We start from the raw sequence: 26,587 nt of genomic DNA, 5'->3' as shown, positions 1-26,587 counted from the left end.
ATGTATGCCCAGTGTTCTCTTTACAGCCTCTATCTCTTTTGTGATATCTTCTCTAAACTTTTTGAATTGATTTAGCATTAGTTGTTTAAATTCCTGTATCTCAGTTGAAGTGTATGTTTGTTCCTTTGACTGGGCCATAACTTTGTTTTTCTTAGTGTAGTTTGTAATTTTCTGTTGTCTAGGCATGGTTTCCTTGGTTACTCCAATCAGGTTTTCCCAGACCAGAACAGGCTCAGGTCCCAGAGGGAAGAAATATTCAGTATCTGGTTTCCCTGAGCGTGTGTCTTAGAAAATTGGTTCCTGTGATGCCTCCGGTCACTGTGCTTTTCTGCCCAGCAGGTGGCGCCAGTTAGCCTATAATTCTTGATTGGTGTGAGGAGGTGTGGCCGTGTTCCCTCAGGCTCTGGGCTCTGGTTCTGAATGGAAAGGGCCCCACCCCTTTCCTCTTAGAGAAGATAGACCCCGTAGGGGGAGATCACTGGCATTTCAATGGTCTCGCTCTCTGCTTGTGCTATCTCCACCCTTCTTTGAGTCACAGCACTGGGAACTGTAATGGCTGGGGCTTTCTCCACTGAGCCAAGAAAGAAACAGATAGTCTCCTTCAGACCTAGTCCAAGGCAACCCTCTGGCTCTCCAAGGTCAGCTGTCACCCAAAGCCTCCGTCTGTGTTTTGGGGATTTGTACCTGTAGTGAGCAGTTCACACTCGCTACTTAAAACCACAGTTGGAGCTCAGCTGAGCTATATTTGCTTGCTGGGAGAGAGCTTCTCTCTGGCACCACAAGGCTTTGCAGCTCGGGCTATGGGGGAGGGGGCCTCACAACTTGGATCTGCAGGTTTTACTTACAGATTTTATGCTGTGAACCTGGGCATTCCTCCCTATTCAGGTTGGTGTATGATGAGTGGATGGTCTTGTTTGGCCCCCCGCAGTTATTCTGGATTATTTACTAGTTGTTTCTGTTTTTTTTTAGTTGTTCCAGGGGGACTACTTAGCTTTCACTCGTCTCTATGCCCCATGTTCCCTGTCTCTCTATTATTTTTATAACTGTCCTGTAAATTTGAAAGGATTTCAAAATAAAAAAATTAAATCTTCTGACCAAATAAGGAAAAGGAGGAGGAGGAGAAGGGAGATGATTATGATATTAACTTCACCTCACACCTGGAGAAAGTAAAAAAAGAAAAAAAAAAAAGCAAACTAAAACCAAAGTAAGGGTAAAGAAGGAAATAACAAAGTTTAATACAGAGATAAGTGACATAGAAAACAACAATGAAAAAAAGAGTGAGACCACAGGTTGGTTCTTTAAAAAGATCGATAAAACTTTTAGCTATACTGACAAAGAACAAGAGGATACAAATAATTAAAACCAGGATGAAAGTGGGGAAATTACTACTGATCCCACAGAGATATTCAAAGAAATATAAGAAGAAGATAGCATAAATATCTGTATGCCAATAAACAAAATAAGCTAAATGAAATGGACAAATTCCTGGAAACTCACAAACTACTTAACACTGACTCAGGAGTAATAGAATATTTCAAAAGATCAATAAGTAAAGAAATGAATCAATAATCTAAAACCTCACAACAAGGAAAAGTATAGGATCAGAGGGCTTCACTGGTGAATTTTATCAAACATTCCAAGAATTGACAACAATCCTTCTCAAACTCTTCCAAAAACAAAATTGAAGTGGAGGGAACACTTACTAGCTCCCTATGAGGCCAGCATCACCCTAATACCAAGACAAATAAAGATATCACAAGAAAAGAAAATTACAGATCAATATCCCTTGATAATATAGATGCAAACATCCTCAACAAAATACTAGCAAAACTAATCCTACAGCATATTAAAAGAATTATGCACAATGTTTAAGAGGGATTTATCATGTGTAGTCAATGGTGATTCAACATAAAGAAAATCAATTGATGAAATGCCCTATATTAATAAAATGAAGAAAAAAATCAAATGGTCATCTCAATTGATGCAGAAAAAATACTTCACAAAATACAGCACCATTTTTGATAAAAAAAAATTTAGAAAACTAGGAATAGAAGAAAACTTACTCAACATAATAAACGACATATATGAAAAACCCACAGATAAAATTATACTCAATGGTGAGAGACTGAAAGCTTTCCCTCTAAAATCAGAAACAAGACAAGGATGCTCACTATCACCATTATTATTCAAAACTGTGCCAGAAGTTCCAGTAGCTAATAGATGAATTCAGCAGAGGGGCCAGTACAAGACCAACATCCCCAAATCAGTCATGTTTATATACTAGTAATGGTAATGAACAACCTGAAGAGATCAAGAAAAGATTTCTATTTATAATATTGGCAAAAAGAATCAAGCACTTAGGAATAAATTTAACCAAAGATGTAAAGAGGCGGTACACAGAAAACTATAAAACATTGCTGAAAGAAATCAAAGACCTATAAATGGAAGGTTATTCTGTTTTCATTGGTTGGGAGACTAAATATTGCTAAGATGTTAATTTTACATGAAGCTATTTATAAATTCAGCACAATCCCAATCACAATACCAACAGCTTTCCTTGCAGAAATGGAAAAGCCAGTCATCAAAATGATATGGAAATGTAAGGGGTTATGAAGAGTCAAAGTCCTCTTGAAAAAGAACAAAGTCGAAGGACTCACACATCTTGATCTTAAAACTCATTATGAAGCTACAGTAATCAAAACAGCACGGTACTTGCACAAGGACAGACATATAGACCAATGGAATCAAATTGAGAGTTCAGAAATAAAACCTCACTTCTATGGCCAATTGATCTTTGATAAGGGTTCCAAGTCCAATCAATAAAGAAAAAATAATCTATTTCAAAAACAGTCCTAGGAAAACTGCTGTTCATATGCAATGGAATAAGCATCAACTCCCACCTCACACCATTTACAAAATTAACTAAAAATGAATCAAAGACCTAAATATAAGAACCTAAACTATAAACTCCTAGAAGAAAACAGAGAATCAGCTTAAAGTGGTTTCTAGAATTTATTCCGAAATTGTGAGTAAATAAGGGAAAAGACAAATGAGACTTCATCAAAATGAAAAATTTTTGTACATCAAAGGACTTCATTACAAAATTAAAAAGACAACCTACAAAATGGGAGAAAATATTTGGAAACCACCTACCTGATAACAATTTACTATCCAGAATATGAAAAGAACTCCTACAAATCAACAATAAAAGAACAAACAATTCAATTATAAATGGACAAAAGAACTGAATAGACATTTCTCCAAAGAAGATATACAAATGGTTAACAGGCACATGAAGAGATGTTTGACATCATTAGCCATTAGGAAAATGCAAGTGAAAACCACAATGAAATACCATTTCATAGCCACTAGATTAGTTACTAATAAGAAAAATAAAGGGAAAATAACAAGTGTTGGAGAGGATGTGGAGAAATAAGAATATTCATTCACTGTTGGTGGGAATGTAAGATGGTGTAGTCCCTGTGGACTACAGTTAGGCAGTTTCTCAGAAAGCTAAGCACAGAACTTCCATTTGACCCAGCAATATCAGATGTAGGCATGTAACCAAAAGTATTGAGAGCAGAAACTCGAACAGAAACTTCTGCACTGATGTTCATAGCAATATTAGTTACAATTGCCAATAGATGGAAGCAATCCAAGTGTCTATCAACAGATAAATGGATAAACAAAACATAGAACATATATACAATGGAATATTATTCAGCTGTATACAGAAATGAATTTCTGATACATGAGACAACATGGATGAAATTTGAAGATTTCATGTTAAATGAAATAAGCCAAACACAAAGGACAACTATTGTAAGATCTCACTGGTATGAAATAACTAGCATAAGCCAATTTGTAGATCAGAAACTAGAATACAGGTTACCAGGGGGCAGGGTGTGGTAGGGAATGGGACATTAATGCTTAATAGGTACAGAGTTTCTGTTTGGGTGATAGAAATTTTATAATAGATGGTGGTGATGGCATTGCAACATTGTGAATGTAACTGACACCATTGAAATACATATTTGTATATGGGTTAAATGGGAAAATTTAGGGTGCACATATGTTACTAGAATAATTTTTTTTCAAAAGCATGGGACTGTATAACACAAGCAGTAAAACCTAGTGCAAACTATGTACTGTAGTTAATAGCATAATTATAATACTACTGTTTCATCAATTGTAACAAATTTACCTGAGTAATGCAAAATTTTAGTGATGGGGAAGACTGTGTGTGTGAGCAGGGGTGTATAGGAACTCAGTACTTCCTGAATGATATTTCTGTAAACTTAAAACTCTCTAATTTTCAAAAATAACTGGGAAGAAATGTCAACTATTGTGGAAGGCAGTATTCTAAAGCAGATCCACAGGTCGGAGAACAAGAAACTTGACATCTCATCTTGGATCTCTCTAAGCCATATAATTAATAGTTGTATACTTTAGCTTGATAAACTGGAAAATTAAGAAAGATTAATTTTAATGTCTAATTTTATTTTAACCTCTAAAACTTCCCAGTGACTCCAATATAACTCAGAAAAATAGATAAGGGAAGAAATTATATTTCTTGCTTTTTTGGCCACATTAAAAAAGTATATGTAAAGTTCGTTCCAGTGTTCACATCTATTTCCATCAATCACACCATACAACAATAACGTTCTGACACAAGAGGCTGTCTCTGTATTTTTAAAATACAGTTATAGCTCAGAGACATTGCAAGTTCCATTCCAGACCATGGCAATAAAGCAGATATTGCAATAAAGCAAGCCACATGATTTATTTTGTTTCCCAGTGGATAAAGAAGCTATGTTTATCCTGTACTGTAGTCTATTCAAGCTGCAAAAGCATTATGTCTAAAAAAACAATGTATATACCTTAATGGAAAAATACCTTATTGCTAAAAATGCAAGCCATAATATTTTGCTGGTGGAGGTGATGCCTTGATGTTGATGGATGCTGAGTGGCCAGGATGGTGGTTGCTGAAGATTGGTTTGGCTGTGGCAGTTTCTTAAAATAAGACATCAAAGGTTTGCCACATTAATTGACTCTTCCACTCAAGAAAGATTTCACTGTAGCATGCAGTGCAGTTTGACAGCATTTTACCCACTGTAGAACTTCTTTCAAAATTGGAGTCAGTTCTCTCAAACCCTGCCCCTGCTTTATCAATTGAGTTCATGTAATATTCTAAATCCTTTGTTGTCTTTTCAACAATGGTCATGGCATCTTCACCTGGATTCTGTTCCATCTCAAGAGACAACTTTTTTTGCTCACCTATAAGAAGAAACTCCTCATCCATTCAAGTTTTATCATGAGAATACAGCAATTAAGTCACATCTTCAGGCTCCACTTCTAATTCTAGTTCTCCCACTATTGCCATCATCTCAGCAGTTCCTTCCTCCACTAGTCTTGAACCCCTCAAAGTCATCCAGGAGGGCTCCAATCAACTCCTTCCAAACTCTCCTTAATGTTGATATTTTGACCTCCTCCCATGGATCATGGATGTTCTTCATGGCATCTAGAATGGTAAACCCTTTCACAAGGTGTTCAATTTACTTTGCCCAGATCCATCTGAGGAATTACTATCAATGGCAGCTATAGCCTTATGAAATGTATTTCTTAAATAATAAGACATGAAAATTGAAACTACTCCTTGATCCATGTACTGCAGAATGAATGTTGTGTTAGCTGACATGAAAACAAAGTTAATCTCATTGCACATCTCCATCAGAACACTTGGGTGGTCAGGCACCTTGTCATTGAGCAGTAATATTTTGAAAGGAATCTTTTATTCTGAGCAGTAGGCCTCAACAATGAGCTTAAAATATTCAGTAAAGCATGTTGGAAACAGATGTGCTGACATCCAATCTTTGTTATTTGTTATTCCATTTATAGAGCATAGGAAGAGTAGATTTGGCATAATTCTTAAAGGCCTTAGGATTTTCAGAATGGTAAATGAGCATTGGCTTCAATTTAAAGTCAACAGCTGCATTAGTCCCTAACAAGAGAGTCAGCCTGTCCTTTGAAGCTTTGAAGCCAGACCCTGACTTCCCTCTAGCTATTAAAGTCCTAGATGGCTTCTTCTTCCAATAGAAGGCTGTTTTTATACCAAAATCTGTTGGTTAGTATAACCACCTTCATCAATTACCTTAGCATGAGTTTCTGAATAACTTGCTGTAGCCTCTGCATCAGCACTTGCTACTTCACCTTGCACTTTGATGTTATGGAGGCATCGTCTTTTCTTAAACCTCATGAACCAAACTCTGCTACCTTCCAACTTTTCTTCTGCAATTTCCTCAACTCTCTCAGCCTTCACTGAATTGAAGAGAGTTAGAGCCTTGCTTTGGCTTAGGCTTTGGCTTAAGGGACTATTGGGGCTGGTTTTATCTTCTATCCACATCATTCAAACTATCTCCATATCAGCAATAAGGCTGTTTCCCTTTCTTATCATTCCTGTGTTCACTGGAGTAGCACTTTAATTTCCTTCAAGTATTTTTCCTTTGCAATCACAACTTGGCTAACAGTTTGGTGAAAGAGTCCTAGCTTTCAGCCTATCTAGGCTTTCCCCATGGCTTTTTCTCTTAGCTTAATCATTTCTATCTTTCCATTTAAGTGAGAGATATAGGGCTCTTCCTTTCACTTGAACACTTAGAGGCCATTGTAGGGTTATTAATTGACCTAATTTCAATATTACTGTGTCTCAGGGAATAGGGAGGCCTGAGAATGGGGAGAGATGGGGGAATGGTTGGTCTGCAGAGCAGTCAGAACACACACACGTTTATCAATTAAGTTTGCTGTCTCAGATGGATGCATTTTGTGACACCCCAAAGCCTAGCATCAAAGATCACAGATCACAGATCACCATAACAGATACATAACAACAATTAAAAATTTTGAAATATTTTGAGAATTACTAAAATGTGACACAGAGACAAAGTGAGCATATGATTTTGGGCAAATGGTGCTGATAGACTTGCTCCACTCAGGGTTGCCACACACCTTCAATCTGTTAAAAATGCAACATATGTGAGGTGCAATAAAGCAAAGTACAATATAATGAAGTATGCCTGGAGTTAATACTGTTTATATATATAGCAAGCAATTGGTTCATTTATTCAATCAGATTTGTCTCCCATTTACTTCCTTGAAAGCTGTAATTCTACTCTACCATGCATACATTACTGATTGTTTCAATGAATTCTTTTGAGAAAATATGCAGCCAAAAAAAATTAAGCTGATGTCTTATGTTTCAAGAATTTTTTCTTAATAAAGTGCATATAATTGGGAAATACAAAATATGAACAAAAAAACTAAAAACTCAAATTATTTTCACTTAGAAATAACTTACTCCTTCTTCCTGATGTTTCCACAGGGAGAAGGCTTTTCTTAGTTAAGCCTCCCAGCGTTTTCTCAGTGAGTTTAAGAGAAGAAACTGAACTTGAACATCTCTGGCTTTTTCTGCAGTAGCAGATACCGCATTGCAGGAGGCTGGCTTGAAGTAAGTGGGAAAATCTGTATACCTTGACAATTTAATTGTTGTCCTAGTTTGCTTATGCTGCAGAATGCAAAACACCAGAAATGGATAGGCTTTTAGAAAACGGGGGTTTATTTCGCTACACAGTTACAGTCTTAAGGCCACAAAGCGTCCAAGATAACACCTCAGCAATCAGGTACCTTCACCGGAGGATGGCCAATGGCGTCCGGAAAACCTCTGCTAGCTAGGAAGGCAGCTGGTGTCTGCTCCAAAGCTCCGGCCTCAAAACGGCTTTCTCTTAGGACATTCCTCTCTAGCAAGCTTGCTCCTCTTCAAAACATCACTCCCAGCTGCACTCAGTTCCCTCTCTCTGAGTCAGCTCATTTATATAGCTCCACCGATCAAGGCCCACCCCGAATGGGCGGGGCCACACCTCCATGGGAACATCTCATCAAATCATCACCCACAGCTGGGTGGGGCACATTCCAAGCAAATCCAACCAGCACCAAAATTGTCTGCCCCACAAGACTACAAAGATAATGGCATTTGGGGGACACAACACATTCAAACCATCACATTCCACCCCCTGGACCCCAAAATGACATTATCTTTCCAAATACAAAATACATCCATCCCACAACAACATCACAGAAACTTACATCATCTCAGTAACAATAGTCAAGTACAAAATCCCATCAAAATCAATTTAGGCGTGGTCAGTCCCAAGGCACAATCTTTCCTTAGCTGTAGATCTGTGAACTTAGAACAAGTTATATGCTCCCAATATACAAAGGAGAGACATTCATAGGATAAACATTTCCATTGCCATAAGGAGAAACAGTAAGGAAAACAGGGTTAACAGGAGCAAAACAGTTCCTAAAACCCACAGGACAAACTCCATTAGATTTCAAAGTCTGAGAGTCATTTACGGAACAATGTTGCATCCTTGGGGCTTGAGAGAGCGGGAGTCTAATGCTTCCCAAGTGCCTTTGTGGCAGCCCTTTTCTCTTCAAATGCTTGGGTGAGTGCTCTAACATATCCACACATTGGGGAGACCACCTTCTCGGCCCCACCCTCCTCAAATATCGGGGCAGCTCCCGGATTCCCTTCCATCTCCGGGGCACATGCCCAACCCCTTCAGAACAGTGTGGTGGCAGCCAGGCTCTCCCCAATTCCCTGGGAATGTGCTCCACCCTCTTTGGGACCTCAGATGGCAAAACTCTTCCAGAGCATCGAGGCAGAAAGCCTGCCCTCGACCTCCAGGGCAAACTCACCCTTTCCATGCATGTGGGCTGCTCTGCTCTCCCAGCCCTAGACCTCTTGACTCCAGACCTCAACCCCCATGGCTCTGTCTTTGAAGAAATTTTTCCTTTAATTTTTTCCTTGTCTGTCTTCTCCAGTCCAAACCAGCAATGGCTCTGTCTATAAAGATCTCGCAAAAAATTCTGTTGGCTTTGCATGAAGCACACAGGGGTCAAAGCCATTAGACAATAGGACTTTCCACAAATCCTTTCTGGATAATTCCATCTCCAATCTTGGCTTATACTGAAATGGTGGCTGGGTTCTGTGTTTGGTTACATCCTCATGTTGGGCTGTAGCTTCTGGGATTCCACCCCCTGGAAGCTCATAATTTTCCAAGCCATCAGCTTCTGGTTTCTTTGAACCCAAGAGTTCAGTTCTAAGTTTCTCTCTCTCTGCTCACATTTTACTATAAGCTGCAAGAAGAAGCTAGGGTATATCCTCCACATGTAGTCTGGAGATCTCCTCAGCTAAGTATTCCAAGTTGTCACTTTCAAATTCTTCCTTCCATCTGACACCAGGACTCAATTTTGCCAAATTCTGTGCCACTTTAAAACAAAGATCGCCTTTCTTCCAGTTTGCAACAACACATTCATTATTTCTGCTCAAGTCCTCATCAGAAGTATCTTTAGAGTCCATATTTCCACAGTCTCTTTAAAGCAGTTTTGGCCTTTTCTATCAAGCTCCTCACAACTCTTCCAGAAACTCCCCATTATCCATTTAAAAAGCTGTTCCAACATGTTTGGTATTTGCAAACTCAGCAGCAAAAGCACCCCGCTCCTCTCGGTACCAAAATCTGTCCTAGTTTGCTTATGCTGCAGAATGCAAAACACCAGAGATGGATAGGCTTTTATAAAACGGGGGTTTATTTCGCTACACAGTTACAGTCTTAAGGCCACAAAGCGTCCAAGGTAACACCTCAGCAATCAGGTACCTTCACTGGAGGATGGCCAATGGTGTCTGGAAAACCTCTGTTAGCTAGGAAGGCAGCTGGCATCTGCTCCAAAGCTCCGGCCTCAAAATGGCTTGCTCCTCTTCAAAACATCACTCCCAGCTGCACTCAGTTCCCTCTCTTTGAGTCAGCTCATTTATATAGCTCCACTGATCAAGGCCCACCCCAAATGGGCGGGGCCACACCTCCATGGGAACATCTCATCAAATCATCACCCACAGCTGGGTGGGGCACATTCCAAGCAAATCCAACCAGCACCAAAATTGTCTGCCCCACAAGACTACAAAGATAATGGCATTTGGGGGACACAACACATTCAAACCGGCACAATTGTATAGCAAATCCCCTTGCCCAAAGCTCTCAGCCACTTTTTCACTTAGCAGTTTTGTCAGCCAAAAAGCTGACATTTGATCTTTATATGTCTGAATCCTGTGTCTATCTCTCAATATCTTCAAATGCAGGTGAGTGGAGAAGGGGTTGTTATTAACTGGCCTTGTAATATCCAAATATGATTAACATGCCAGCATATTTTTCTACTACTTCTATTCATTCATTCATTCATTCATTCATTCAGCATCTCCAATGATCTATAACATAATACTCAGGCTTACCAGCCTGACTAAAGCTAACAAACCAGCATAAAAGACACTAAGCAAGTCATAGCAAGTATGATGAGTTGTATGATTGAAAAGCATGGGCACAGTTAAGTATATTAGAGAGATCTAAGCTAGAGAGGACAGGCGTCCTACAGAAAAATGTTAGGTTAATTGTAATTAGGCAGAGATGGATGGTTGGGGAGGGGTGGTCAGTAAGAATTGCAGGGATCGGCATGCACAAAGATCATGAAGAAACAGAGAGCTGCAGATGTCCATTGTGGCTGGAACCTACAGATGGAGTTGTAGTATGGTACAAGGAAGGGTGTACTGCAGATACAGACCAAATCAGATAGCTCCTTTTAGGCTACAGGAAGAACTTGGTTTGTACCTAAGGGCAATGGATTTTAAATATGTACTGATATGATCAAACGTTACTGTTTACGGAGTTTTTTAATTCAGCACATTTCATTAACTAGCAATGGCATAATTGTATTATTCTATGTTAAAACCGTATGTAAAAATTTTCCAAGTGACTGAACAGTGTTCTATTTTATAATCTGCACAATAATTTGCTTATTTACTATAGATAGACAATGAGATTATTTAAAATTATGCTACGCTAATTAGGTTGTAATAAACAATGAAATATGTTGCAATGTTTATTATACATCTGTGTGTGTCTGATTATGTCCTTAGGGTAAATTATTAGATATGACTAAATTAGATATGATAAATATTATAAAACACTTAAAATACATGCCCAAATTACTTTATTCAAATTATCTTCAAATTTACAATGCCCCACAAGCAACAAATGTAGTCCCTGTTTCACTGGCATTAAATGTTATCATTTTGTTAAAAAAAAATGCTAATAAAACGGATCTACACAGTATTATGTTGTTACTCCAAAGAACATTTCTTTGATTATTGGTAAAATGACATAATCTTTATATGCATTAAAAGCCATTTGTATTTCTTTTTTATGTGAACTACTTGTTCATGGCATCTGTCCATTAATATATAGATATTGTTGTTTTTCTAATTCCTATTAATAAGGTTGTTATGGAATTACATTTTTATCCTTTTCTACATTTTTATAAAACTATTTTCCACACTTTTTATTTAATGTTTAATTTTTAAATATTTTCAGCTTGAAATTGTTAATGTGTGCCTTTTTGTTATTTTTTAAAGTTGTGAAAAAATTTAAATATAAGGATTAGAAAATTTTTTAAGATAAGGGATATCAAATTATGGTAAAGATTTATGTATTGACAAGAATTAACATTTGTCTTATTTTTTCCAAGAATTTTGTTTTTATGAATTAAACATAATATCTCAGATAAAAGTAAAGCCTTGCAATACTCAGTCCCTTTGGCTTCAGGCAGTCTTTATGATGCTTTTAGTGTATATGATTCTATTCTATTTTTTACATTCTCTCTACAAATCTTTGCAGCCAATGAAATGCATTGCATTAATTTGTGAGATTTTGGTTTACCATTGTTTCAGTTTCATAATGCATATTTAATTTTGCAACTTTTTGCTTTTGAACTCAATATTATGTTTTAAAGATATAGGATATCTATATCTATAATATGGGATAGTTGATATAAGATAGTTTATTCATTTTACTTTCTGTATAATAACAATAAAAATAATAATGTAATAGTTAACACAGAATGAGTTCTTTCTGTGTAACAGGCACTGATCCAAACACTTTACATGGATTAACTTGTTCTGTTCTTAACTATTGAGGTTGATATTATCCATATTTCACAGAAATGCACTACAAAAAGCATAAAAAGAAAGGCAACAAAATAAGGTTTCAGTGGCTAAGAGTATTCAAATAGAGCCAATAGGCTGTTCTGGAGGTTGCTCTTACACATGCTTCACCTAGATATGCCAAATGACCACAATATGTTAAGCCCAAGTCAACAGTAGGGTAAACCTTAAAGAACACCCATATCCCTATCTGAGACTCTATAAAGGTTGCACTCACTAAGCTTATTCTTCAGAAAGTTAAATTCTTCAGAGAACTCCTATCCCAGCTAAGTCCCCAAACCCAGAGGCAATAGCCTCTTCAAGAACATCAGATAGATGTGTCCTCTTTACTCATAAAGCTGACACCCTTTTTTAACATGAACAAGTTAGAGTGGTCACTGCCCAGACATCCCAGAAGATTGGGAAAGTGATTAAACTAGAGGAAGGCGTAGCAACAGACAAGATAGAATTTAACAAAAGATTATGAATACTGAATCTTTATATAATTTTATTTTTCTACTTTGTGCCGGTTTGAGTGTATTGTGTCCCCCAAATGCCATTATCTTTGTGGTCTTGTGTGGGGCAGACCCTTGGGTGCTGGTTGAATTTGCTTGGAGTGTGCCTCACCCAGCTGTCAGTGATAATTTTGATGAGATGTTCCCATGGAGGCGTGGCCCCACCCATTTGGGGTGGGCCTTGATCGGTGGAGCTATATAAATGAGCTGACTCAAAGAGGAAAGAGAGTGCAGCTGGGAGTGATGTTTTGAAGAGAAGCAAGCTTGCTAGAAAGGAACGTCCTGGGAGAAAGCCGTTTTGAGGCCGGAGCTTTGGAGCAGATGCCAGCTGCCTTCCAAGCTAGCAGAGGTTTTCCGGACGCCATTGGCCATCCTCCGGTGAAAGTACCCGATTGCTGAGGTGTTACCTTGGATGCTTTGTGGCCTTAAGACTGTAACTGTGTAGTGAAATAAACCCCCATTTTATGAAAGCCTATCCATCTCTGGTGTTTTGCATTCTGCAGCATTAGCAAACTAGGACAGATTTTGGTACCAGAGAAGTGGGGTGCTTTTGCTGCTAAGTCTGCAAATACCAAACATGTTGGAGTAGCTTTTCAAATGGATAAGGGGAAGATTCTGGAAGAGTTGTGAGGAGCTTGATAGAAAAGGCCAAAACTGCTTTAAAGAGACTGTTTGTGGAAATATGGACTCTAAAGATACTTCTGATGAGGACTTGAGCAGAAATGATGAATGTGTTGTTGCAAACTGGAAGAAAGGTGATCCTTGTTTTAAAGTGGCACAGAATTTGGCAAAATTGAGTCCTGGTGTCAGATGGAAGGAAGAATCTGGAAGCAACAACCTGGAATACTTAGCTGAGGAGATCTCCAGACTATGTGTGGAGGATGTATCCTGGCTTCTCCTTGCAGCTTATAGCAAAATGCGAGCAGAGAGAGATAAACTTAGAACTGAACTCTTGGGTTCAAAGAAACCAGAAGTTGATGGCTTAGAAAATTACAGGCTTCCAGGGGGTGGAATCCCAGAAGCTACAGCCCAACGTGAGGATGTAACCAAACATGGAAGCCAGCCGCCATTTCAGTACAAGCCAAGATTGGAAAAGGAGTTAAGCAGAAAGGATTTGTGGAAAGTCCTATTGTCTGATGGCTTTGACCCCTGCATGCTTCATGCAAAGCCAACAGAATTTTTGCGAGCTCTTTATAGACAGAGCCATTGCCAGTCTGGACTGGAGGAGACAGACAAGGAAAAAATTAAAGGAAAAATCTCTTCAAAGACAGAGCCATGGAGGTTGAGGTCTGGAGTCAGGAGGTCTCGGGCTGGGAGAGCGGAGCAGCCCACATGCATGGAAAGGGTGAGTTTGCCCCAGAGGTCGAGGGTGGGCATTCCACCTCGATGCTCTGGAAGAGTTTTGCCACCTCAGGTCCCAAAGAGGGTGGAGCACATTCCTAGGGAATTGGGGAGAGCCTGGCTGCCATCACACTGTTCTGAAGGGGTTGAGCGTGTACCCCGGAGATGGAAGGGAATCCGGGAGCTGCCCCGAGGTTTGAGGAGGGTGGGGCCAAGAAGGTGGTCTCCCCAATGTGTGGATATGTTGGAGCACTCACCCAAGCATTTGGAGAGGAAACAGCTGCCAAAAAGGCCCTTGGGAAGGGTTAGGCTCCTGCTCTCTCAAGCCCCAAGGATGCAACGTTGTTCTGTTAATGACTCTCAGACTTTGAAATCTAATGGAGTTTGTCCTGCGGGTTTTAGGAACTATTTTGCTCCTGTTAACCCTGTTTTCCTTACTGTTTCTCCTTATGGCAATGGAAATGTTTATCCTATGAATGTCTGTCCTTTGTATATTGGAAGCACATAACTTGTTCTAAGTTCACAGATCCACAGCTAAAGAAAAATTATGCCTTAGGACTGGCCATGCCTATAACTGATTTTGATGGGATCTTGTACTTAACTTTTGTTACTGAAATGATTTAAGTTTTTGTGATATTGTGATGGAATGAATATATTTTGTATTTGGAAAGATAATGTCATTTTGGGGTCCAGGGGGTGGAATGTGCCGGTTTGAGTGTATTGTGTCCCCCAAATGCCATTATCTTTGTGGTCTTGTGTGGGGCAGACCCTTGGGTGCTGGTTGAATTTGCTTGGAGTGTGCCCCACCCAGCTGTCAGTGATAATTTTGATGAGATGTTCCCATGGAGGCGTGGCCCCACCCATTTGGGGTGGGCCTTGATCGGTGGAGCTATATAAATGAGCTGACTCAAAGAGGAAAGAGAGTGCAGCTGGGAGTGATGTTTTGAAGAGAAGCAAGCTTGCTAGAAAGGAACGTCCTGGGAGAAAGCCGTTTTGAGGCCGGAGCTTTGGAGCAGATGCCAGCTGCCTTCCAAGCTAGCAGAGGTTTTCCGGACGCCATTGGCCATCCTCCGGTGAAAGTACCCGATTGCTGAGGTGTTACCTTGGATGCTTTGTGGCCTTAAGACTGTAACTGTGTAGTGAAATAAACCCCCGTTTTATGAAAGCCTATCCATCTCTGGTGTTTTGCATTCTGCAGCATTAGCAAACTAGGACATAGTTCCTAGAGTATTAGAATAGCTAGAAGGAAAGAACTGAACTGGTGGAACTGTAATATATAGCATCCTTTGAAATTTGTTCTGTAGCTACTTGTTATAATTGTAATTTGAATGCTATAACCTTTTCATATATATATTTCACAATAAGGAAATAACTGAAACTGTGGAACAGTAACCTATAATATTATTTGAAATTTGCTCTTTAACTACTCGTTAAATTGCACTTGGAAAGTCATCACTTCTATGTATATATGTACTATTCTACAATAAAAAATATGATTAAAAAAAGAAAAGGAGGACAGTTCATGCTAAAACCTAAGAAACCCAATAAAAGCAGTTTTTCAGATATTTATGACTGTAAATACCTTTCCTTATTAGTAGAAATTATGAAAGTAAAGGAATTGGGTATTCATATGAGGAAATTAGGACAATAGCAATAAAATATAAGAAAAGAAATTAAGAAAACAGGATTAATAAAGACAAAACTTTATGAAACAGAAAATAGTAGAAAGAAAAAATTAAACAAAAAAGCTGTATCTTTGAAAAGACCAATGAAATCAGACAGAGTTCTTCTGAGTCTTATTAAAGACAAAGGCAAAATAACAAAATACACAAGGTTGAAATAAGAATGGCAACTATCACATATTACAATATGGAAAAATAATTTATAGGAGAATATTACTTGAGTATGTACTAACAATTTCAAATACACGAATGGATGACTTCTTAACACTTTAAAGTTTGCCGTATTTGTCCCAAAAAGAAATAGTAAACTTGACTAGACTTGCAGAAGTAAATGCAAAAATTAAATGATAATAAAACAAGATGGTTCAGAGCAGAATTCCACTGTAATCTTTAAAGAGCAGACAACTGCAAAATGTTTCAAAGTATTCTATACATAGGGAAAAACAGAACATTCCTCTAATAATTTTAAAGTAAGTATGAATATAATATCAAAACCCAATAATGATAATATTGGATGAATATATAATCAATCTCCTTTAATGGATTCAGAATTTTTTAGATTATCAAATTGAATGCAGCAATTTACCAAATGACACTTTAAGACACTTCCAACACTCTTAAATAAACCTCAGATCAAATAAGACATAAAAAGAATACAAGTGTGATTAAATATCAAGAAATCCATCAACATAATCGATTACAGCAACTTAAACAGAAATTGTATGACCTTATTAACAGATAATGAAAAACTATTTGATGTTTCTAATCTAAAAATAAATGCAGTAAGAATAAAAGGAAACTAAGTATTTAAAAAGGCTACTTACCCCAAATCAAAAGTAAATTATTCTAAACAACACTGTTCTAAGACTTGTTGAATTTAAATCATGAATTTGACGGTCATACCTGATAGCACCATTATTGTTCAGCTTTGTGTTGGGGATTACAGCAAGCATAGAATGACAAAAAAATTGTATATTCAGCATGACTTGTATATTCCGCCAGAAGAAGCCATGTTATTCTGGCTGATAATGTGACTGTATTCCAAGAAGAACAATAATTTCTAGTAATAGTAAATAGTTACTATAATTAACTTCAGTTATCAGCTATCTGTTAGCTCAAAACCAGATGCCTAAAAAAAAAAAAAGCGTAGTTTTTCTCAATATTAGCAATAAGCACCCAGAAATTAAATTTTAAAATCCATTTTACAACAGTGAACAAACTATAAAGTACTTAGAAGTAAATTTAACAGAAAAGACATAGGATATAAAAAATGAATGACATAAAAATTAAATCCAATTGAAGGATGAAAAATGTTCTGAAAAATGGAGTAAAATTTAATTTAATTTATGTAAAATTACATACATATTTTGAAACAAATTATTTTAAAGATGAAAATTTATCATACAATTGAAAATCATGGAAAGGGTATATTTAACTTTACCAAAAACTGAATGTTATATGATTTTATATTCAATTTTTCTCAGTGCTCAGATCCAGATTATACATACAACTACATACACAGATATGGAATCTGAATGCATATTAAAATAGTGTAGTCAATGGGAAATAAATAATTTTTCAGTTTTCTTTTTCTCCTACATTAAAGAAAAAAATATATAGATTTGGTCTTTCAGTCAAGATAGGAAAAGAGAAAAAAAATAGCAGAAAGAATGTGGTCAGACTAAGTTAGACATTTTAGCAACTTGACTAGGCCTGCAAAGAAATGCAGGAGAAACCTGATAGAGAAATTGAAATGCAATTTTCACTGAACAAATATTTGCTGTCCACTATATGCCAGAGCCTGCTCTAGACACTGAGTGCAGTAGCAAATATGAAAACATGGACTCAACCTTTTATGGAGGTTAGCTTCTCATAATAGGGAGTATTATCACAAAGAAGCAAGCACATATATGGATGTGGTAGTCTCAAGTAGCAATCCGGCTCTGACACAAATCAAAGGAAATTGTGATGGAAAATGGCATGGGGAGCCACACCAGACCTGAGAATGAAGAACAAAAAGGAGCCTCCCTGTGCAGTGCTGGGAGGCAAGATTCTCAGGCAGAGAGCCCAACAAGTGCAAAACCTGTAGGCAGGAACAAGCTTGCCCTGTTCAAGGCTGGAGGGAACCAAATGGGAGAAGAACAATGATAACTAAGGATGAGGTCGGACTGCAAAGTAGGATCTAGAGCTAATAATGCTTTGCCCTCTGGAATCTTCAAGCCAGGCCCTACTTCTGTAGAAAACATGAAGCAGTAGAAGTTTCTGAAACCTGAATAATCCAAATATCAAGTAAAGCAAGCTCAGGATAGGGGTATTTGGGCAAGCTCAGACTGGTTCTCAGTGAGCCCCTGAGGCCACTAGTTTTGGAAGAAGCATAAATAGCACTCTAGGTAGGAAATCATTTGAGGTAGCCTTTCCAGCTAAAAAAAAAGTAGGAAAAGAAAGAATCTCCTCAAAGAAGCAGGATTCTAGCCAAAGACCTGCAATGCGTGACATAGCACTGTGATAGAAATGATATAAATGGCTAACTCAAGGCCAAAAATCTTTACAACCTTATTGAGGATGGGGAATACCAGATAGAACATGAGATAGAAGTGAGGAGCAAAGAGATATACAAGGTTATAAACTCTGCTTGCAAGGTTGCTTATTATAAATGTAATACTCCCTCCGTATAAGAGAAAGTGGAAGCTGAATCCCTAGAGAGAACCAACATTTGGTTTAGTATTAGTAAGCCAGGAATGCAGGATAGGAAGTAAAATGGAAAGAACTTAAGAGACTTTAAATGAGGGATTTAATTAAGGGAAAGCAGGGGACTTGGAGAAATCCTGGAGACAGCAGGTATCACCTTTAAATGTCTAAATTTTGCAAGGAGACTAGGGTGCTTGAGATGACACTTCCTGAAAGAGGAAGCAGCTTATATAAGTGATAGCTTCCTCCTCACTCCAGGATAAGAGAATCATAAAGACATGAGTACGTGCTCAATTTGAAACTTTTTTCTTAGGTTCCATGTTCACAGGTGACAGAATCTAATGTAGATAGTTATCTGATTTAACTGGCATTTTGGTGATGCTGTATTCAATAATTGTTTATCCTCTTGCTAAGTTTTCTCTAAATACCCCCTTTCCCCAAAACACTTAAAATTCTTCTGTCATCTATGGCTACAAGCCACCATGTGGGTTGGGACCAACATTTCCCGCTATGAGAGTATCTCAAAATCTTTAAAATACACATACTCAGGCACCACTCCAGACCACTAATCTCTTGGGGTGGGACCTAGGTGTGGGCATTTGAAAAAGCTTCCCCAGTGACTCTGATGCTTTATAATTGTGCTGAAGAATGCTTTGTCAAGACTGTAATATTTATTTTCCTTCCACATAGCTTTTGCTAGGGAAGACTTGGCATTTACAGGAATCAGCACTTGGATTGTAAACTGCTGTTACTATATATTGTGGACCCCTTTCTTTCTTTATTTCTTCTTAACTTACTGTCTGGTGCAATTGAGTTGTGCTGTTATTCTGATGTCCATTATATAATTTATCTTGTAGTCTTAACTATAACAGAGAGCTCAACCTAGCTTGAGATGGGAACTAGCATAGTCTTCTCAATCTTGTGTGGCATTAAGATAAGTTTAAGTCTAATTTTAGTGTTGTCCTGAATCATAGCGGGGGTTGGGGTGAAGAGGGAGATTAAAGAGGCATTGCTTCAACTCTGCAATTAAACTCACTACCCTCCCCCTACATGAGACATGACTCCCAGGGGTGTAAGTCTCCTTGACAATGTGGGACATGACTCCCAGGGATGTACCTGGTGCTGGCATTGTGGGATTGAGAATACCTTCTTGACCAAAAGGAGGAAAAGAAATAGAACAAAATAAAGTTTCAGTGGCTAAGAGATTTCAAATAGAGTCAAGAGGTCATTTTGGAGGTTATTCTTATGCATTATATAGATATTCCTTTTTAGTTTCTAGTGTATTAGAATAGCTAGAAGGAATACCTGAATCTGTTGAACAGTAATCTGGTAGACTTGATTCTTGATGATAATTGTATAATTATATTAAGCTTTTATCATGTGGCCATGTGACAGTGAAAACCTGGTGAATGACCCTCCCTTTATCCAGTGTATGGGCAGATGAGTAATAAAATAAAGACAAAATGTGTGTGTGTGTGTGTGTGTGTGTGTGTGTGTGTGTATAATGGGGTGGGGGATAAGGGGTATGGGATTTTTTGGATGTTCCTTTTTTGTTTTTTTAATTTTCATTTTTTTGTGGGGGAGTAATGAAAATGTTCTAAAATTGATTATGGTAGTGAATGCATGACTATATGAAGATACTGTGAGCCACTAATTGCATACTTTGGATGGAATATATGCTGTGTGACTATATATCAATAAAATTGCATTAAAAATAAAAAGCCATCACTTGATGGTCTGACCCTCCCATCTCCTTGGTTCCTACTGCATACTATAAGAACTCTACTAATGATTGAGGAATAGACCGCTTGAAAATACAGGAGAGATTCTTTGTCAATCTCCTTCCCTGCCAGGGCCAGAAATACTTCAGATTTGTCAAAGATAGGTGCCTTTAAAACATTAATGGGCATCTTCTATGTGCCAGGTACTGCAACTGACTTATCACATACATCATCCTACTCATTCTCTCTAATAGTCCATTTTACACAGGGTGCATTGGTGTCTTGGAAGTTTAGGGCTTTGCCTAAGGGTGGTTGTTCTCAAGTGGCAGAGCAAGGATAACTGAGCCTTCTGACTCTAGATCCTCCTCCTTTCTGCCATAGGAACAGGGGAACTTAGAGGGGTGAAAGGGTTTTGGAAATCATATTTTAACTCATCTTTTTAAATTTGAGGAATCTTCGACACAGAGAAGTTAAATGATTTGCCTAAGGGCACACACCAAATTAGAAACCTGACTGGGAAAGACCCTGATCTCTTCACTCTTAGAAGTCTTGTATATTAAAACTGCACAAGGCAAATGAAGGACATTAGACCCGTTCAAAACATCTGTCTGCTGTGACAGCATCTGTGACTCACTGCTGAGGCAGTATGTCTCCTTCTGATTTTCAGTTCAATGGAGTGAGGGACTCTCTGGACCTGTACTGTTCAGTTACAAGCAAGTGGAGAATTCACTTAAGAGACAATTTACGCCACAAAGCTAGAATGTTAAAACCAGAGGGAAATAAAAAAAATAAGCTGTCAACACTGGGTTAATGATAAGGATAAAACTCATGCATTTTAAGAGAACAATTTGGCAAGATTGCTAAAACACTATATAAATATGCTTTAGGAGTATGAGATTTCTTTGAATATGTGTGATGGTTTTAAAATTTTGACCTAAAATCAATTCCTCTTCTCCATAGTAAAGAAGATAGCATTTTACAAAAATGATTATTTTTGAATATATGAAGCTTTGGGGATCTAAGTTCTCCTTATTTTGTGTCTCTATTGATAGCTGGAAATCAATTTTAATGTAATACAGTGTAAACTTTTATGAATACTTATTATAAAGGGACATATGTGTGGGATTCTCATAAAAATCACATACACATGCACATAAAGGTCAAAACAGCAACCACAATGAACAAACTAATTTTCCCAAAGAAAATCATTAACTGACTAATACTGAATTTGTCTATATATTTTACTGCCCTTTGGATCTCTGAAAGAGAATATTGATGAACAGTGTGACAAATGGAGCTAAGAGGTAAAAGAATCATACAAATAAAATAATGAATTTCTGATACGTACTTTAAAATACTTTGTAATGTGTTCACCAAATGCATCAACAATAAAAATGCCAAGTAAAATAGATAGATAGCTAGAGGAAGAAAAAGTAAATTTGAGCTTTGGGTATTCCTGAAGTTGCCTACAGACATTAAGGAAAAATGGCCTTTGAAAGATCCAGTTGGATTATATGGGTTTTAGAATAGCATATATCTTGATAAAAGGCATTGATAATGAGACATGAGTTAAACAAGTGTTATGAAGCAATACTGAAATCACATTTTAGATGATTACAACATCAAGTCTTTCATATTAATATGTTCCTTTAAAGATAAGGCAATAAATAGTAGAGTAGCTATTTTCTTAAATGACAAATCTACAGCAGATTTTAACAGCTGAAAGACTCTAATTGAGTCTTTCATACAATTGCCACTCAACTTTCTACTGATGAAAACGGTAATATCTTTGGAGCACTTCATGACAATTTTGAAATTTCAACTGTAACTTAAAATATCCTTAAGATAATTTTACCCAGGCTATTTTGTTTTAATTTGGATTCCAACTGAAAACAGACATATTTCCTTCACACTTTACAAACCACTGATTTGTTCATCCTCTCTCTCAGTAGTTATCAATTGGAAATGATTTGGAGATGTAAAGAAACGAGAAGTTTGGATCTAGGTAAAAACAACTTTGAATAATTTGTTCTGAGAAGAAAAACAGCTTCCTTTTATAGTTAACATCATCTTATATTTAAGACTCTAAAGGAAATCAACATTTGAAATATCTACTGTCTAGCTGAGGGGTAATGGGAGATAGAGAAAAGTAATTTTTGTTTTGTTTTGTTTTTCCTTAATTTGTAACTCTAACAGAAATGACAACGCAGAACAAATCATTTTTCTCCCCTCTGACACCAGCCCCTGCCCCTTAATTTGACCCAGGGCTACACTGCTGCTAGGAAATGCCTAGTGGTTTGGCCAAAGGAAGGGTGAATGCTGGGGCTAAGCTGGCATTGTCTGTAAACCCTATCTCACCCCCAGAAAGAGCTAAAGCACGTCTCTCTCCAAGTACCTTCGTTGAGGGCTGTCCTGGAGCTGGGTGAGAAACTGCATTTGAGCCTCTTTGGGAAGTGTAAACACAAACTGCAGCTTCCAGCACAAAAAAAGATCTTCGGCTCCGAATCCTCACCAACGCAGAGCGCAGATTCCAGAACTGGCTAGCATCGAACACTCTCCAGAGATTCAACAAAGTTATAACCATAAGAGTCGGGAGACTGTGGAGAACTTTAAGATTTAAAAAGTGCCCCTTCGCCTCCTCCTCCTTCCCAGGTTTGCTAGCCTGAGACCACAGGCATCGGTGGGGGGCACCACTGGGTCGGGAAGTCCTCCAACGAAGGTCTGGTGACCGAAAAGAAGCCCTTCCGGAGCTGTGACTCCACAGAAGGTTTCTGTGAAACTAGAAAGAGATTTGGGAAAGGTGGAGTCAGGTCGCACAATCCAAAGTAATATCCCTGATCGCTAATATGCATCATCAAAGCCAGCGGCAGGCGCTTGTCAAGGGCCCGGCACCCAAGCCAGAGCCCCTGCCCAGCCTGATCCGCGCCCTTTACCTGCTAACGTGGGAGAAGCAGAGCCCGGCAGCGTCGCGAACCACAAGCAGCCACGCGTGGAGCTTCGGCAATGGGTTCTGCCCCTGCCTCCGCCCCGGCCACACCCCTCCGCTCTCACAGCTCGGCACAGGCGAGCGCCTGCCAGCGACCGCCGGATCGCAGTTCGCCCCCGTGGCCGGCTCGGCGCCTCCGGTGCCTCCCCAGGGAGCGGGGTGCGCTGCGCTAACTCGCTGCCTCCTCGCGCTCTGATTTGAAACGTCACTCTTCGGAGAATTCCAGCTAGTTACTGGGGTTCCAACGAAGCTTTTCACAATCTGCTAAGAGGTATCTTTGAAATTCTGGTGAAATTCTGAATCCATGTGCACCAAAGTAAGGGAAGCACCCCGTCGTCGTTGCCGGGGCATCAGCCTGTATCCAAACCTTGGACAAGTGATTTAGCCTCTCTGTGCCTCCGTTTCCTCATTTGTAAAATAGAGATGGTAATGATAATGGTAAGAGGGTAATCTGGGAATTAAATGAGTTTGTACGTGCAAAAGTGTCTGTGAAATGTTAGTTGTCAGGGAAAAAATGAGGATCTTGTGCCAGAATATAAATCCAATATGTCACTAAGCACCCTGTTTAGTTCAGCTGACATTTCTTTCACATTAAGGCTTTCTTAATGAATGTAACTGTGCCTCAAGTGTATATCCTGGTGCAAGCACCTATCTCATTTTGGTCTGGTAGCACTGCCTTATATACTTCTAGCACCTAGAACAGTTTTTAGAACATAATACCATTCAGTAAATATTTGTCAGATGAAAAATTTGACCCAGTGTCTACTAGTATCACATGTAAAATTTACCAGGCAGTATTTTTACCTTTATATCAGTATTTCATTAATATCCTATCTAAAGCAACTGGCAACTAAGGGTTGTTAGGTTTCCTTTGAGAAGAGCAGTTTTAAGATACCCTCAAAAGTAATATAGCATTCAAAAACTACGTACAGTTTCTCTTAGTGAAAGCTATTTATTCCCAAAATTAATAATGGTATACTTAATATAGCAGAATTGCTGTATGCTTGCTCTGATAGTCTTATTAAAAGCTTAGAGCCTGAAGACCATCATAAACCACTCTCCCTAATAATAAAAGACTAAATGTTCTCTCTTTACATGGGCTGTATTTCCACTTGTATTCCAGAGAAACAGCTGAAAACTTGGTCCTTTTTGATAACTGCATGATCAGTAAATCTGACATCTGGGCCTCTCATGTCATTAAGGTTTTTGTCACCTGGGATATGAGAATAACGGGGCAATTCTACCACAAGAATAACTAATTGTCCTTCCAGTTCATCCTGACTTAGGGAAGAGAAATCTTTAAGGTTTAAACATTTGTATTGTTCTAATATAGTACTTCAAGGTGTGGCATACAGTGACCATTTCTATTTTGTAGGAAAAGGTTGAGATAGCTATAGCTGACTTGGTTTTTTTGTTTTAATTTTTATTTGAATTAGAGAATAAGTGCAAAGCTATAGTGGTATAAGCTGCAAACATACTGTAGTTTATTTACATTAAATGAGAGAAACAGCTCACAGCCAAGATAGGCACATATAATTTTCTAGGGTAGAATGAAGCCAGCCATGCTATTGCCCTATAAAGTAGCACTTTAATTGCGGTCTGCACGGAGAGACTTCCTTCCATAGAGGACTATATGAAAGGGGTGGGTGGGGCGAGAAAGAGAGCAACTTGACAGAGGAGAATCCTGACAACACTACCTCAGCCAGACGATTGTGGTCAACATCAATAGTGACAAATCGTGTTGATAGTAACTGTCCTTGATATGATGTGACGAAAATGTCATTTTACCTTTGTAATCTTCCTCCCCCAAACCCAGTCTAATGAGAAAAACATCAGGTAAATCCCAGTAGAGGGTCTTCTACAAAATATCCAACTACTTTTTCACAAAACTGTCAAGGTAATCTAAAACAAATAAAGTCTAAGAAACTATCACAGCCAAGAAGAGCCTAAGGAGACGTGACAGGTAAATGTAATATGATATCCTGGATGGGTTCCAGAAAGAAGACATGAGGTAAAAATGAAGGAAATCTGAATTAAGTATGACCTTTAATCAATATGATGTGTCAGCATCTGTTCATTAATTGTCACAATGCACCATACTTATTTAAGATGCTAATGATAAGGACAACTGGGTGCAGGATATATGGGAACTCTCTGTACTATCTTCTCAATATTTCTATAACTCTGCAACTGCCCTAAAAATAAAATTTATTTTGAAAATCAGTGGAGAGAAATTACTCACTGTATAAGTCAGGATAACCAAAACCACTTGAGATATTTCAGAGGGATTTTAAAAGCAGTAACGGATTATACAACTAATGGAAGAACTAAGAAACCAAACAGGATAACCTGGAAGTTAGCACCAGCCTTAGGGCTGCTGGGACAGTGGAATGTGGTGGTGATAACAGAACTTAGGAGCCCACCACCCAAAATAAACTGGAACTATGGTGCGCCTGTCCAGTGGGAGCCAGGACCACAGAGGGAGATGCAATTTGGTGGATAACCGGGGCCATGAAGGTGATGCAGCTGATGCAAGAAATGCCACCAGTGGCATAAGGGAAAAAGAAGAAATACTCTCATTTCTTCAACCATCCAGTCTTCTGCCAGTATCTCCCATTGGCTAAACCAACTAGAAGCCAGAGGTAATGTGTGCTGGTTTGAATCCGTTATGTACCCCATTAAAGACTGCTCTTTTAGTCCAATCTTGTGGAGGCAAACTTATTTTGGGTGGGATACTTTGATTAGGTTGTTCCCATGGTGGTGTGACCCTGCCCATTCAAGGTGGGTCATAATTAGTTCACCGGAGTCCTTAAGAGAACTTACACAGATACGGAGATGTGCTTGGAGATGCAGGCAGAAAGACATTTGAAGATTGTAAGCTAAAAGATGAAGCCCAGAGATTGTCCCAGGGAAGCTAAGTGAGAACCCACAGATGCTTAAGGGGAAAGCCACTTAATCAGAAGCTGAAAGCAACACAACCCTGGAGCAAAGGACCAGCAGATACTAGCCACATGCTTTCCCAGCTAGCAGAGGTATTCCAGATGCCATCAGCCTTTCTTCAGTGAAGGTATCCTTTTGTTGATGCCTTAGTTAGACACTTCTATGGCCTTAGAACTGTAAACCTGTAACTTAATAAATCCCCTTTGTAAAAGCCAATCCATTTCTGGTATATTGCATTCTGGAACAACATGGAAGTCTGGGGAATGGAACTAATTTGAGGTAAGAGAACTGGGAAAGCAAAGGGGGAAAAAGAAACCCAACAATCTGGGGGCAAAGATGCAGATAACAACTGCTCAAATCTTTCCTTTCATCAAATTCTTATGTGTTTCACAAAATAGAATATTGTCTGTTTTTGAAAGGTATAACCTTTATTTTTTCTCTTTATATGGGAAAAGAATAAGAAAACTATATTTATTTGCTTCTGGGACTTTAATTTCTGACTAGTGATCTTTCATTTTTAACACCTCCCTTCTCCATCTTCATTTTCATTTTTTTTTCAAGTAATATGCTTTCAATCTTTTGTTTTTCAGGATTAGCATTAATCTTCATAGACAGTTGTTTCATACATTTTA

The 26,587-nt window shown here is 38.4% G+C and overlaps 1 protein-coding gene across 1 annotated transcript in view; it reads right to left on the bottom strand.

Moving 5' to 3' along the window:
- The window catches only part of NPFFR2 (neuropeptide FF receptor 2), a 102,801-nt gene extending 79,700 nt beyond the window's left edge, over positions 1-23,101 (bottom strand). Inside the window, exons 1-2 of the mRNA XM_037828966.1 lie at positions 22,963-23,101; positions 22,425-22,808 (exon numbers count right to left, since the gene is read on the bottom strand). Of these exons, the coding sequence (XP_037684894.1) occupies positions 22,425-22,465 (41 nt within the window). The 5' untranslated portion in view covers positions 22,466-22,808; positions 22,963-23,101. The remainder of the gene's footprint in view (positions 1-22,424; positions 22,809-22,962) is intronic.
- Positions 23,102-26,587: the final 3,486 nt, after the last annotated feature.

This window comes from Choloepus didactylus, chromosome 3 (genome assembly GCF_015220235.1).
Source record: "Choloepus didactylus isolate mChoDid1 chromosome 3, mChoDid1.pri, whole genome shotgun sequence".
NCBI classification, from domain to species: Eukaryota; Metazoa; Chordata; class Mammalia; order Pilosa; family Megalonychidae; genus Choloepus; species Choloepus didactylus.
Note: the sequence above shows the minus strand (reverse complement) of the source record. Positions and strands in the feature narration are given on the sequence as shown.